The sequence below is a fragment of the Cydia fagiglandana genome, chromosome 25 (genome assembly GCF_963556715.1).
Source record: "Cydia fagiglandana chromosome 25, ilCydFagi1.1, whole genome shotgun sequence".
Lineage (NCBI taxonomy): Eukaryota > Metazoa > Arthropoda > Insecta > Lepidoptera > Tortricidae > Cydia > Cydia fagiglandana.
The window spans coordinates 8,766,148-8,782,332 of NC_085956.1; the positions used below are offsets into that span (position 1 = coordinate 8,766,148).

General features: G+C 39.9%; 2 protein-coding genes across 2 annotated transcripts in view; both read right to left on the reverse strand.

The window, feature by feature from the left end:
* Nucleotides 1–12,713, reverse strand: part of LOC134677026 (uncharacterized) — a 35,012-nt gene extending 22,299 nt beyond the window's left edge. Inside the window, exon 1 of the mRNA XM_063535446.1 lies at nucleotides 12,573–12,713. Within this exon, the coding sequence (XP_063391516.1) occupies nucleotides 12,573–12,686 (114 nt within the window). The 5' untranslated portion in view covers nucleotides 12,687–12,713. The remainder of the gene's footprint in view (nucleotides 1–12,572) is intronic.
* Nucleotides 12,714–13,286: 573 nt separating this feature from the next.
* Nucleotides 13,287–16,185, reverse strand: part of LOC134677027 (uncharacterized) — a 58,652-nt gene continuing 55,753 nt past the window's right edge. The window contains exons 7-9 of the mRNA XM_063535447.1: nucleotides 15,759–15,980; nucleotides 14,195–14,365; nucleotides 13,287–13,409 (exon numbers count right to left, since the gene is read on the reverse strand). Of these exons, the coding sequence (XP_063391517.1) occupies nucleotides 13,287–13,409; nucleotides 14,195–14,365; nucleotides 15,759–15,980 (516 nt within the window). The remainder of the gene's footprint in view (nucleotides 13,410–14,194; nucleotides 14,366–15,758; nucleotides 15,981–16,185) is intronic.

Sequence of the window (16,185 nt, forward strand, 5' to 3'; positions counted from 1 at the left end):
GGCCTGACGGCCCTCCGCGAGGTCGGCCTTCGGCCTCCCAGCCTGAAGCTCGCCCTTCGGGCTCGCTTAACCTACTTGGAAATTTGAATTTGGCCCGTATCCGCCGCCATTTTGGATTTTTCCAAAAAAATTTTTTCACATGGTAATCTTGGGCCCGCAAGCTTGCCGCGTGCCAAATCTCAGCGCGCTCGGACCAACTTGAAAAAATTAAAAAAAAAAAGTCAACCATTTTGAAAAATTTTAAATGCAGTTTGTTTTGTCTCGGGGCCCTCTATGACATTTGGTCGAGCACCCCCCACCCATCTCGCACCGTTTAAAAGTTTCCATACAAAATTAAAATGCTCATTATTTCCGCCATCTTGGATTTTTTCCAAAAATTTTTTTATTCGTAGGTATCTAGAGGCCTTTATCTCTCGCCATGCCAAATCTCAGCGCGCTCGGACCAACTTGAAAAAATTTAAAAAAAAAAGTCGGCCATTTTGAATTTTTTTTAATGCAGTTTGTTTTGCCTCGAGGCCCTCTATGACATTTGGTCGAGCACCCCCCACCTATCTGGCACCGTTTAAAAGTTGCCATACAAAACAAAAGTGGCCAGTTTTCCAACAATTAGAGCATTTTTCCAAAAATTTTTGTTTCGTAGGAATCTAGGGGACTCCGAGATTCCGTGACCAAAATTTCAGCGCGCTAGGACAAACTTGAAAAAATTTAAAAAAAAAAGTCGGCCATTTTGAAAAAAAAATGGTTGCTTCAAAAACTGCCAGGGTCCCTCTATGACATTTGGTCGAGCACCCCCCACCTACCTCCCACCGTTTGGCCGGGCCGTTCAACATTTTTATGACGAAAGACGGTAGACCAAAAGTCGGATTTTTCTGGAGGTCACCAGACCGCCCTCTATACGACCGTACCAAACTCGAATACCCCACGAACCTCCTTCTGGGAGAACAATCATGTCAATTAATCATCGGGTTGCGGCTTTATATAATATAGATACTAAAAACAGAATAAAATAAAGATTTAAGTGGGGCTCCCGTACAACAAACGTGATTTTTGACCGAAGTTAAGCAACGTCGGGCGGGGTCAGTACTTGGATGGGTGACCGCTTCAGGCAATAAGGGCCACCCCACACTAGCGTCTAGTCGGCTATGGAGTGTAGAAGTAAAGGAGAGCTATCTTTTATGATAAGACGGTTGTAAAAGTGTCCAGCTGTCAGTTGAAAGAATAGTTCGAAATCTCTCCGGTGGCGCTAGTAGGTAGTACCGGGAACTAACATGAATTTAGACCTTATTGACTGAGTGAAGTGCGCTGTCAGTTTTTTGAAATTTTATTAAAAATTTTCATAAAGTGATTTATTAAATTTAGGATTTCCTTGTGCAGTAAAACTAGCCGCCCCTGTCTCAGTACGCATCATATAGACTGCCACCTCTGTTATCTAGCCACCTCGGGCCTGGGCTTACCAGGCCTTAAGCCCCACATTCACACTCCTACCTTGTAGGCCGCCTCGTAGTCCGCCTCGTTGGGTAGGATTGTGTATGGGGGTTGCGGACTACGAGCCGTCCTACCGTTTAGCCGTTTGTAGGACGGCTCGTAGTCCGCAACCCCCATACGAGGCGGCCTACAAGGTAGGAGTGTGAATGTGGGGCTTTAGGGCAAATCCACCGCTATAGGATATATTTTCTATAGTAAAAATGGGAAAAGTTTGCATCGTAAACAGTTGCCTGAAGTGGGCGTAAGAGGAAAAAACAGAAAAATGTTACGAAATCCGTATCTTTTTTCCAACCAACGGTCAGTATGTAATTTTCACTACACCTTATAAAACAAAGTCCCCCGCCGCGACTGTCTGTTCGTGGGTTTGAATGTATCTTTGCGATAAACAAACTACTGGACGGTTTCAGTTCGATTTTCATGCGGTTTTCACCTATCAATAGAGTGATTCTTGAGGAAGGTTTACGTATATAATTTGTTGACTAGTGCGAAGCCCGGGCGGGTCGCTAGTTATTTAATAAAATATTATATTGTGAATTTTATATTTTTCTTATAAGATTCACAATTTCACTTCAACAATTCTTCATTTTTCTATTAATTCTCAGACTCCGGCACGGTTAGAAAGTTGGAAAAAGTCGTTAGGAATTGCATTAAAAGCAAATGATTATATTTGCCATCTTCATTTTAAAGAAGAAAATATAAATATGTACGAAAAGTTAACTATTAAAGGAGAGCTCAATTATATTCCTACACAAAGAAAAACGCTTAAGGAAGAAGCTGTGCCCACGATTGAGCATCAGTTTATTCCCATTCCCGAACATGAACTCCAAGCCAATACTATTCACGTAGAGGAATCTTTCGAACCATACCCCAATCAACCTAACCTAAGCAACAGGAATTATCAGAAGATCAAAATGATTCTAATAATTTAATGGATTATGAAATGATACAACAGGACTTTGCGGAACCATTGTTGAGTCAATATCAGGATACTAATGTAACAATAAATCCAATAGAGAATTTTAAAAGTAAGTTTCGGGCATTTTCGTTGTTGCCGCCTTTTTGGCTACATGCAGAAAATCCTAATGGGCTGGAATTTATGCGAATGGATCCAAAAACTCAGAAGATTAAACATCATATACGTTTAAACGATGATCTAACCGTCACTGTAAGTGTTTATTAATGTAACAATAAAATTCGGTTGGCATGATTTGAATTTGTAACGAAACATAATTGCTATTTAATTGCAGGTAATTTTTCCCAATAATGAACAATAATTGCCACTAAAGGAGAAAATTAATTCATATGACAACACCTACGATTACTTAAAATCGGTTGAAAGATGGCCTTTGTGCGTTGGTACTCAGATTGACGACAATAAGTAAGTTTTGGTAGATTGTTAACCAAGGGATGAACGCAGTGAGAGTATAGTCCGAGGCTAAAATGATGCCATTCACCCGAGTTAAACACTCTATTTTTCATTTCGAATACGAGGAACCTAGCCCCAAAGCTTGTACTATGGGTGTAGGCGATAATACAACTGTTTGCAGTCGTCTTACGAATATTCATACCATAATGTAACAGTTGTATTTAAAATAAAAGGATAACTCGTAAGCCTAACTTTGATTTTATCATGAATCTAATATTAAACTGGATTGGGCATGAGTGGTGGGGATAACTGACAGAACGGGATAGTCTTATGTATCTTTCAGTAGGAGTAGCAGCGAAAGCGCTATTATTGTTTGTCCTTGTCACAGTCTCACATTTTATTTGTTCCCCACCTTTTTATTAGTATGGAGAATGGTGGGCAACAAATGAATTCGACCAATCACAGTGTCGCATTTGCGTATGTTTTGTCCCTCACGGAGGCACGCGTATACCACTTCTATAGGATGCTACTTCTATGGATTTTATTTAACATTTTTGTCATTAAAAATATTGTATGTAACGGTACATTAAATAGGTCTTAATTCTTGAACCCATCCTATTAAAACTCGAGTATTATGTGTATTTTAAGAACCCTTATTATGTAGGTACCTGTAGATCAAAGCACTATTTATACATAAACAATGGTAGAGGAGAATAATAAAAGATAAAAACGAATTTATCTAATAATTACATCAATTTTCAGATTTTGTAAAGGTGTGATTATTGGTGATGATACTTACGAAAGAAATCAACAGTACCCAAGATGTAAATCTTGTCGAATATTACGAAATCGTTTGCAGAACCGTAATTCCACTTCAACTCTATTACAAAAAATGGCAGAAGCTAAACGGCGCGCTTCAAATCTTGTACATAAATGCAAGCGTCTGAAGAGGACGGTAAGTCTTATGCCGGCTACATACGTAACGATAAATCGTTGCGATAAAACTGTGCAGTCCGACTGTGCAGATAAACCGAACCGTGTGTATGACAAATCGTTACGATAATCGACAATCGGACAATCGGACTGCACAGTTTTATCGCAACGATTTATCGTTACGTATGTAGCCGGCATTAAAGCCGTAACAGACTACCGCACCGCGCCACGACCTTGATGGTGCGGTTAAAATATCTTTTTCACGCTCCAAATTATAGCTACATCCTTAACGCACGTACGGCGACCACCTTACGACTATCGATACGTGCGCCGCACCGCACCAAGGTCGCGGTATGGTGCGGTAGTCTGTTACGGCTTTTTATCAAAAACATATTAAATAAATAAATATTAGGGGACATCTAAAGGCCCCTGTACACAATGGGCCAGCGCCGGCCAGGCCAAGGGACGCTGCTATGCGGTAGAATGAGATAGCAATATCACTTGCTCCCTCTAACGCATAAATGCGTCCCCCAGACTGGCCCACGCTGGCCCATTGTGTACTGGCCTTTACACAGGTCAACCTAGCCCCAAACTAAGCAAAACTTGTACTATGGGTACTAGGCGACGCTATAATATACTGCATTTGTATAATTGAAGACGTAAAATAATACAAAAAGAAACTTGAGCAAGAACTTTTCATACATATTTTTCGAAATCATTTCGAAGTCCCTTAAGGCGTATCCAGATTAGTAAATTTTTCGCCAATCTGATTCAATTGCCCGATCGAATCAGGATCGAGGTGCGGATGCAAATACCAATTTGGCTCGCCGAATTCAACCGCCGATAATGACCGATATTACCGATAAAATGAAGTGCAGATGCAAGAATACCAATTTGTGAGGCCAGTCTGGATACCATTTCTGGATTTTTTCAATGTAGAGGGCTCTAATATCACCATAAATCTAAAATTAGAGATTGATGCCAATTTAATTTCTGATAAAATCAACCGATTTGATCAGTCCCGTCTGGATACCACTTTACTTAGCTGTTGTTTTTCATTCGCACACCCGCTTATAGACCAACAAGAAATTGTAGAAATTAAAATGTGGCAACATCGTAGTGTCGTCCCTTTCAAATCAATCTAAGAAAACGGGACGACACTACGATGTTGCCACATTTTAATTACTACAAGGGTAAAACGGGACTCTATTACTAAGACTTCGCTGTCCGTCCGTCCGTCCGTCCGTCTGTCACCAGGCTGTATCTCACGAACCGTGATAGCTAGACAGTTGAAATTTTCACAGATGATGTATTTCTGTTGCCGCTATAACAACAAATACTAAAAACAGAATAAAACAAAGATTTAAATGGGGCTCCCATACAACAAACGTGATTTTTGACCAAAGTTAAGCAACGTCGGGAGTGGTCAGTACTTGGATGGGTGACCGTTTTTTTTTTGCATTATGGTACGGAACCCTTCGTGCGCGAGTCCGACTCGCACTTGCCCGGTTTTTTTAGGATACAGTTCCTACCTAGTCCATATACTTAATGTACCCATCAATATATTTCTGCCTGGTGTTTTTGGGTTTAATTCTTTTGAAATGAGGCGTACTTAACTTTGGGCTGTGGACGTTTTTTATCGCTTACCTTCTTTCTAATGCTAAAAAAACCGGGCAAGTGCGAGTCGGACTCGCGCACGAAGGGTTCCGTACCGTAATGCAAAAAAAAAAACAAAAAAAAAGCAAAAAAAAAACGGTCACCCATCCAAGTACTGACCCCGCCCGACGTTGCTTAACTTTGGTCAAAAATCACGTTTGTTGTATGGGAGCCCCATTTAAATCTTTATTTTATTCTGTTTTTAGTATTTGTTGTTATAGCGGCAACAGAAATACATCATCTGTGAAAATTTCAACTGTCTAGCTATCACGGTTCGTGAGATACAGCCTGGTGACAGACGGACGGACGGACGGACGGACGGACGGACGGACAGCGAAGTCTTAGTAATAGGGTCCCATTTTACCCTTTGGGTACGGAACCCTAAAAACGAACATAGCCATACAAATATTAGTACTATTATAAATGCAAAAGTGTGTCTGTTACCTCTTCACGCTTAAACCGCTGAACCAATTTAGATAAAATTATGGAGATAGTTTGAGACCCGAGGTCCTATATTTTTTATTGAATAATAATTTTGACTTGTTTTCAGAGATTTTTCTCCGTCATGAGATATTCGTGTGGAGGAAACGATCACCCTGATCCCAAAATGTTTGCACAAGTTTACCGATTGGCGTCTCGTTTTTCCCTAATACGCCCTCCGAAAGGTTGTAATGTTTCCGGCAAGGATTTGCTGAAGAACTTACTAGGAGCGAAGGATCTGGTAACCATTGATTCATGGTTATGAAGACCATGATTACAACGAGGCTGTAAACCAGTGACGCGGTTCAGTCTTACATTGCTGGGTACATCGTCCGCAAATTGCGAAAAATCGTAAAATGCAATAATTGTTTAAAACTCATACACATGAGTTCTAATGAGGGAAAACTGTTAGTGAGAAACGACGTAATCGATAAAATGGATTTATACGGCGGGTTAATTTATGCTAGTGACGATCTATTCAATCTGACCAAAATGATAGAGAAATGTATGTTAAGAGTAATAAGCAAAGCTTTAACCAATATGGAGACGATCAGTGAAATTACGCAAGAATGACTAAAAGGAGCATTGATAAAAGTTGGATGTGTCGACCATTTCAAACATATATTAAAAAATGTTATCGATATGTACGTAGTTATGCGAGCCCACTTTCTGGCAAAATATAAAAATAAACGTTACGCCGCAGCCAAAACCAAAACTAAAATGAACAGGAAAAATGCCAAGTTATTGTCTTAATTACTAATAGTTCGCCCCGAACTAAGAACTCGCATTCGCTGAAAACTACCGCGCACACTCAGGTTTTGATTTCCAACTCAATCTCACTAGTGATACTTAGGTAAGTAATACTTTATATACGAGATTACCGCCATGTGGGATGTTGACTCGACGATCATTGTTGCGATAGTCGTCTCAGCGGACGGTCTCATAGCGAAGAGTCTCGACCAACACCTAGAGACTGGATCAAGGGTCAGATGCAGGCAAATTGTGACAAAACATTCGCTGATGTTAACTAGAAATAACTCAAAATGTAGTCAATATGATGGGTGCTGAGAAAGGGGCGGCTACAGGGCCTGGGGCCTAGGGCGGCAAAGACTGCAAATCCGCCACTACATTTTTTGGTGTGTAAGTGTTTTTATATTTTACTTTTATATTAATATTAAAAACGAAAAACAAAAAAGAGCCTTTTATTTCTCGCCGGTAAAGGGCGTTTTCGGAAAAAAATATTTGGGTCAAATATCACTGTCCCACGACTTTGGTATACTTTTTTACTGTCAAATACTGTTTTAAAGTGTACTACATGTATACAAAAATTTTAAAGTGATTTATTATCTGAGTATTTATGGTAAAAAAACTGATTAAATGGTACTTTAAAGTAAAGAAAATGTACAAAAACTGAAGAAAGGGAGATGATTTTTGAGTGTCCCATGCACACTTTGCATACTTTGGATCCAAATATTATATATCTGCCTCCTTCTAGGCTCGAACCTGGTTGTTGTGAGATAAGATCGTATCAGCCAAAATCTATTTAAAACCTCATTTTTTAGCACCTGAAGTAAAAATATGCACAAAAGTTTAATTTATTGTTGTCCTTCAATATCGACGTAGTGGAAATTTCCACCAACGTCACGGAGTTTTTACCAACTTAGTAGCAAAAATCTACTAATATCATACGCATTTTTACATGATCGTAACATTATGATCCTATAATTACCCGGTGTTTAGGTTTTACAAGGCAATTTGGCTCGAAAAAAGCGTGTTTTAACCATGGTACCACGGCTTTTGTACCACAGGGGACCACGGGTAATTTTTTTCCCCGTAGACCCACTGCACCAAAATGGGACTACGGGTAATTGAAAAGAATCTTAATTTTACCCGTGGACCACCGTTGTCATATTTGGAAGGTTATATAGGTAGGATTAATTATTACATTCTCTTACATTTAATTATCACAAACGGCGTCGTCATTTTACAAACGTGAAACGTTATATAAATTGCCGTAAGCAAATTTATTGTTTCTTCGCCAAAAACATTGTCTTCACAACGTAACTAGACGGAGCCCCGCTTCGCGGGCTTTTCGGGCATCTGAAGCTACCTAACGAACCTAACCTACCTACTCGTACCTACCAACCTACGCTTAAATTGAAGTGGGTCTATGGGGAAATAAATTATCTGAGGAATGACCCGTGGGCCCACGGAAAGTTTCGTATTCAAAAAGATAACTTAAAACTGGAGCAGTGGGTCTACGGGGAAAAAAAATTACCCGTGGTCCCCTGTGGTACAAAAGCCGTGGTACCACGGTTAAAACACGGAAAAAAGAAAGGTGTAGGTTGTGCGTCACGCTGTGCAGAAATTTGTTTTCCACTACGAACTGAATTAAACTGAAGGTAAAGAACCAATCATTGACTAAATATTTATGAATTTCGTTAGATTATTATGTGTTGTATGATATCAAATAATTATAATTAAGAAAATTCAAACGATCAGACCGCTATTTCGCTTTATTAACCAACCTACATGCCTACGTCACATCCAAAACGTTACGTGATGTATTAGTGGAACAAAAAAACGTGACGTATGGAATGAAAATGCACGGTTTACATGCCGTCATTTTAAGATGCCAAAATATAGTAGGTAGAGTGATATTAAAAAGACACAAATAATTTTATTCTAGCTATATTCTTCTAACTACTCGACCTACTAGTAACTACTTAGCACCAGTGGCAGCTCGACCTAAGAAGCGCTGGCAGGCGCAGGTTATGCTTTCGACTGCAGCAGTATTGCAGCACGACAATACTGCTGACTGCAAATGTCAAAAATCTGGGCAGCAACATCTATTTTGACTTTGTAGCAGTAATGCAGTCGGCAGTATTGTCGTGCTGCAATACTGCGGCAGTCGAAAGCATAATTACTGCAGGAAATTTCAAAATCTGTTAAGTTAAACTATAATACATAATAGGTATTAATTACTAAATTATTTAATTTAGTGCAACATTAAGTAGGTACTAAATTAAGTAGCTACTTTCCGCACATGTAAACCCTTCATGGAGTTCCTAAACGCGATATTATGGTCCATAACGTCACTTTGTCCTACTGTGGCTGTGACTGATTTTATTAGAATTTATAATAATTATTAGGATAATTGATACTGATTTCGATCTCATTTGCAAGAATAATATATGATAATTATTAAAAACTACTTTTTATAATACCTTTACCTTACGTTTTTTATAAAAAAATGATTGCAAAGCAACAATTAAAATGAAAAATGTGACGTATTGGAAAGACTTCTTTAAATAACTTTATTGTAATACTTAGTATTGCAGTTGTTATTCGTTTTTAGAAGATTAATATTGTTTTGTATTTCAATAAATAAAAACTGGTTCACTTAAAACACTCCGATCTTCACTTAAAACCTGCCTAAAACTTGTAACGTAATGGATCGTCACATTGGCTGTCATTCAGTTTAAAGTGATTTATTAAGAATATAAATAATGTATATAGAAAGAAAGTAAAATTTTCATAAAATATATAAATAGTAGATTTAATTCAACCCATTTTAGTAAAAAAAAAATTTTTTTTGTTGTGTGGAATTCCATTACGTGACGGACTCTAATTCTAAAAACGCCCTAAAACAAACACAATATTATAAAATTAAATTTACATTAGGTTTAGTATTACAATAATATTTAATATTCCTCAAATCAATGTTCTATTATGCTTGGTTATGTAATAAGTAGTAAGTAATTATATTTTTTTTCTTGTAATTTATTCTGCAACAACCCCTCCTGTGAGGGTGAAGGCCTCCTCCAGTGATGCTGGTCATCACAATTTCTGTTCTCTATCTTTTGCAACTTACATATGTATATCAATATTAATTTATATATTGGTATTAAATACCTACAAATACAAATAATAAAAAGCTAATAAATACTCTTATCGGGATTCGAACCCGGGACCTCCTGCTTCATAAGCGGGGTCACTACCGACAAGGCTAAAAGACCGTCAAAAATTGGTTCGCGATGCACAGTGGCGCCGCCTATTTAATGTTTTTGAGGGACACTTTTTAATACATGAAGATTGTTTTCCTCATCTCTACCTTCCATATAGTCGGCGCTACGGAAAATGGCGTCACTGCGCAGTTGCGCCAACATTGCGTCGAGTAGCAGCCATAAGCATGCGTGAACTATAGGGGGCAGCATAGGAGCCGTCAGATTTTTGGCGCGAGGCGTAAATGTGTCGTTTATGCTTCCGATGTAGCCCACAAGATGGCAGAACCTACTATGCACAAGGAAACGTACCGACACGAACGGTAGATGGTAGCACTTCCTTTGTCAATGTACATGTGCACATATGTTTCCTATTCAGGGCAGAAGATGGCCCTCCAACGCGTACGGTCCCTGTTGGTCTGAGAGCTAGCTACGGAAATAGGTTTGCAATTTATAGAGCAACGAAATCCCTGTAGTTAGTGTGCCATACTATCATTATTAATTAATCCGGGCGCCTGGCATCTGTTCAGCGGTGGGTGTGACAGTGGTTGGACAACAAAAGGATAGGGACTGAAAACGGGACCTTATAGTAATAATGTCCCCTTTCACCCTTTAGGTAACGAAACACGATAAAATTTGACCCAGTAAATGAGATTACTTGGCACTTTTTCGCGCATCTTGGACGCTTAGCGCTACTTTTCCCCCAATTAAAACGCCTGGCAATGTTATATGCGAATTAAATACATAATTAGCTATTATATCACACCAAACTCAGAGCTCTATAAATTGTACACCTTCAATTTATTTGACACCTCATACCCACCGCTGAACAGCTGCTAGGCGCCCGTATTAATTAATAATGATAGTATGGCACACTAACTAGAGGGATTTCATTGCTCTATAAATTGCACACCTATTTCCGTAGCTAGCTCTCCGTCTACAGTAAGTAAACTTACTAAAACCATTTACACCAACCCGTCAATGTGTAGGTCACACTGAGCAACTTTTACTATGGCACCGAGTCCGAAATCGTGAAATAAATTTGGTTGTTTCATACATTTTGCTGGTCTAGCATTGAAATTTTCCATGGGAGAGTCTTTTTTTTTTTCACGATTTCGGAGTTGGTGCCATAGTAAAAGTTGCTCAGTGTGACTCATTCATTAACGGGCTGGAGTTAGGTTTAGGCCCCATTCGCACGGCAGCTTTTTCAACGCGCGTTAAAAAAGCGTTTGAATGACACAAATGGATAGCTGTATTCACACGACAGCAGTGCGCTTTTTATCAAGCGTTGTTAGATTTTCGACTTTAAGCCTTGGTCGTTAAATCGAATTTAGAGTGCGGACAGATTCAAGGGCTTTTTTAACCACCTTGAAAAAGCTGTCGTGCGAATGGGGGCTTAGTATTAAAGTTGTTATTTGTGTAGACGCTAGTGATGTGGGGTGGCTCTTAGTTCCACTTTTCATTTCTGCTTACTTCTAAAAAGTCATAAAAAGTCATAAGTGGCGTAAACGTATTGTTGTTGTCTAATTATATCAGGCAAAGAATCTTGATAAACCCGTTAAAATATGCTTCATAATACCCAACACTGATAAGCAAACCCCGTTCTCAATGTATAAGACGTTTGACGTTTAAAATAACACTTGCACTGCGTGGGCTATCAAATCCGCTGCAGACTTTTCTTATGTGAAAATGGGTCACAAAACTGTCACTTTTTTCCTCGTGATGAGTAGAAATAACCCAAAAGTTGATGGATTTTTGAAAAAAGTAAATGATACACTTAATGAATAAATAGAGTAGCTTTGTACAGACCACGTCAAAGATAATGTTTACACCTTTAAAAGTAAAAAGTAAAAGTAAAAAGTAAAAGTAAAAAGTAAAAAGTAAAAGTAAAAAGTAAAAGTAAAAAGTAAAAGTAAAAAGTAAAAGTAAAAAGTAAAAGTAAAAAGTAAAACGTAAAAGTAAAAGTAAAAAGTAAAAGTAAAAAGTAAAAGTAAAAGTAAAAGTAAAAAGTAAAAGTAAAAAGTAAAAAGTAAAAGTAAAAAGTAAAAGTAAAAAGTAAAAGTAAAAAGTAAAAGTAAAAAATATTTTACACCTTACTCGTTTAAGGGGCCCACTGATTAACAGTCTGCCGGACGGTATCGGCCTGTCAGTTCTTCGGAACTGTCAAAATTTTGTTCTAACTGTACGGGATACTGTCCGGCTAGGGTTGCCATACGTCCGGATTTGTACGGACATGTCCGGATTTTTGACCCTTTGTCCGGATTGCGGCCGGACTTGGTATGTGTCCGGATTTTTAGGAATGACTTTATAAAAATAAAATGCGCGCCCGGGGAGGGGGCTACGGGATCGGGCGAAGGGAAAGGGAAAAGTAGAACCACCACGACACCGCAGAGAGAAACGAGCCGCCGGGGCATCGTTCAAGCTACGCCAAATCTCTGCTACAAGAAATGTCCGGATTTTTAGGGTGATGTTCGGATTTTTATCAGGTGGTTGATTTTTATCAACATTTAATTCTTCCATATGGCAACCCTACGTCCGGCGGACTGTTAATCAGTGGACCCCTTAAAGGAGGTAAAAGTGTAAACATTATCTTTGGCCCCTTTAGGTAGGTATGCGTAGGCATAATACAGAAAATACTCGGTACTTACAATAGTTTTCTCTTTATATTCCACAAGCTTGTTCAATATAAACTCACTAAAGTTCAAATTCACTGGTAACTCCAAATCCAAAGCGCCGTATTGGTAAAAAGGGTGTTTTAACATTTCAATACAATTTCGTGTACTACGTCCGTTCTTGGCGAGACCGCGGAGAGTACTGGTGCTTGATAGTTATGATAAAACAGAGATATTGCGTGTAAACAACTGTATTATCTAAGTGTAATGTAATGTTAGATATTGTATGAATGTGGACTGTGAACTACCGATATACACCTTGTATATCGGTAAGTAGGATCTCTCGTGCGTCTGTCATAGCCTATTTTCTCGGAAACTACTGGACCAATTAAGTTTTTGTTTTTAATCTACGTATTTTATAAAAGAACCTTTATCAAACTGGATATGTCGGCTCCGTTGGGCCTCTACATTATATAAGTTTCAATAAATGTTACACTAATCAAAAAAATGGTACACTAATTTTGCAGGTTTAGATAGGGGTTTCGCCAAAATCTTTGGATGGTCTTTAAATGCAGTTTTGTGTCTCTTAAAAAATAAAGGAATGTCTCCTTTATGTAAAATGAGCCAGCTTAATGATTTAAGGTAGTTTCCCTCCAGGGCCCGACTTATCTTTCCACACTATATAGTAGTGTTTCTGCTTGAAATAAAAACAAATTAATATATTTTCTGAAAATACATTATTTAATTCGCTCAAAGTTTGCTTTTTTCCTGTGCTAGTCTGCGCAGTTCTTTGCGCAGGATCTTGCCGCTCGGGTTCTTTGGGATGTCCGGCACGAATCGTACCCCGCCCCGCAGGTGTTTCGGCTTCGAGAGCTGGAAATAACATTAACAATATTAACATTATTAACAACTAAAAACAATATCAGTATTGCGATGCCGCCAGCATCCTTGGTACAATGCCTCAGGGGCCTATTTTAGATTTAAGCCAGTTATTAATTTCGTTTAGTTGTACCACTGTATATAGGTATATTGTATGTAAATAAATGAGTTAAAAATCTAAAAAAAAACAACAACTTTTCAAGAAGCGGGTATTTAGGGTTCTCAAGGGTCGGCAACGCTTAAGTGGCTCCTGTGATGTTGCTTATGTCCATGGGCGACGATGACTGCTTCCCATCAGGCGGTTCGTCTGCCCGTTTGCTGACTATCCCTTAAAAATGTGACTTTATTTATGTATGTATTTCTAAATTAGCAATATGTATAAAAAATGATATTTCTTTTTTTTTTAAGAAACTACACCTACAAATCTAGAATATATTATGCTGAGGCATTCGACATCAAAATCAAAGTGATATGTTAAGATTTAGTAAGTGGAAAAATGTTTTTCCCCGAAATGGAAAGGTATGAAAAGAGTATCTTGTGTCAGTACTTCCCTGTGTCCATTCAGAGGGCCTGCTGCGAACCACGTTCGACATGTTGTCTCCCTGTCACTTACGTACGAATTTACAAGTGCGACAGTGGCAATACGTCGAACGTTCGCTGTAGGCCCTCAGTTGACAAAGACTTATACCCCTGGAGCGCCCTACTGTCACACGTGGGCTGGTAACTAGTATAGGAGTTCCATACTACGGTAATTTTGGGGCGCTCCACGGGGTACTAACCCTCTCGGCGACGAAGGCCTGCAGCTCTTCAGTTGTAGCCTCAGCCTCAGGCTGCAGGGCTACGAACGCGCGCGGGACCTCCCCCGCCTGAGCGTCAGGCACCCCCACTACACCTGCATCTCGAACTGCTGGATGCTGCAATAGAACTGCTTCGATTTCTGCTGGAGCCACCTGCAGTAATGAAGAAAGTATTACATACTCGTACTACATAACACCCCGGAACCGGGGTATGTCCTTAAACTACGTCCAAGACCACCGGTGGACGGGCAGCAGCGTCCCTCAAATTCGGTGTACTCGACTGCGATCGCCAACCCGCCTGCCAAGCGTGGCGATTATGGCATTCACCCCCCATCATGCAGGTCTAAGGGGGAGGCCTATGTTCAGCAGTGGACGTCTTATGGCTGAGACGATGATGATGATGACTACATAACAACTCAAACCGATCTCTACACCAACTAGCGATAGAAACCTCATCATCCAAGTTTTCCTTTCAGTCTTTGCTGACGTAACCTTTCATAACCATGCCGCCTTTAAGAAGCCTTATAAGATGCCCTCCATAATGACTCCATAAAATATTTCCCTGTAAGCTTATTGGGGACCTACTGTAATACCTATTGGATATGGGTATAGACCATAATATTCCAAGAGGAGACACAAATAATGTAAACAGTGTATGTAACCCTTTCGCTTTTCACTGGATCGAAATCGTGACTCCGGCTTCCGGCTGCGTGGCTAAAATACCAATCGCTTACGTTCCGCTGCGATCGAAACGCAACTGTCACTGTCGCACTAATATGGAAGAGTGATAGAGAGACATAATGCTGTTCGTTGTCGTAGCGATAGCGATTGTAACCTTGGCTAGGCCGGCTGTACACTCTTGGCGACAGTCCGTCGAGAGTGAGCTACGAGCGGTCGGGCTGAACTGAGAGCCTACCGCGAAGCACGTTCGACGTGTTGCCTCCCTGTCACACTTACGTACGAATTTACAAGTGCGACAGAGAGGCAACACGTCGAACGTGGTTCTCGGTAGGCCTTCGTCTGGAGCGAGGCCAGAAGGGTCGCTGAAGATAGGAAGGCGTTGCGCGGGCTTATGAAGGCTATCTCTACCTAGGATTGCCATATGAAAGAATTAAATGTCCTGATAAAAATCCTGACATCACCCTAAACATTCTGACATTTCTTGTAACAGAAATTTGGCTTAGCTTGAACGACGCCCCGGCGGCGCACTGCGCTCTGCAGTTTATTGTATCGTGGATCTGTATCACGTAAACATTTTATTAGGTTAGTCCTATAAATCTCTACCTATATTTATATATCTCTGTTAGGCCCTATGGTTGACTGGTAGAGAATGCCATTTGGCATTAAGTCCGCCACTTGTACATTGTTGTATATATTTTGTGCAATAAAGTTTAAATAAATAAATAAATAAATCCTGACACTTGCCAAGTCCGGCCGCAATCCGGGCAAAGGGTCAAAAATCCTGACATGTCCGACAAATCCTGACGTATGGCAACCCTATTACCCCACTAGTGTGTCATAAGACATATGTACCTTATGTACTGACCTGGAATCCTTTATACTTAATAAGCTCCTTGAGTCGGTCCACGATATAGAAGTTCCCATCCTCATCATAGTACGCCACGTCCCCCGTCCTGAAGAACCCTTCATCATCAAAATCCTCCTTCCGTTCTTTGCCGACGTATCCTTTCATGACCATGCCGCCTTTGACGCAGACCTCGCCTGGCTTGTTAGGTCCTAGGGGCTCCTTGGTTTCTAGGTCTATGACCTGGAGATGTAATTAAAGATTGTTTAAGAGAGGGGTTTCCAAACTTTTTTAGCTGAGGGCCATATTGCGCCTCAGAAACTTCGCGCGGGCCCAGTGTTGCCAACACGGATTTTGAAAAAATTTTAGACTAATGTCTAGATTATGGGGCATTTCACGCCAAGCGGGCAGCGAAAAAAGTGTCAGGTCATAGAATTTGCTGAAATTT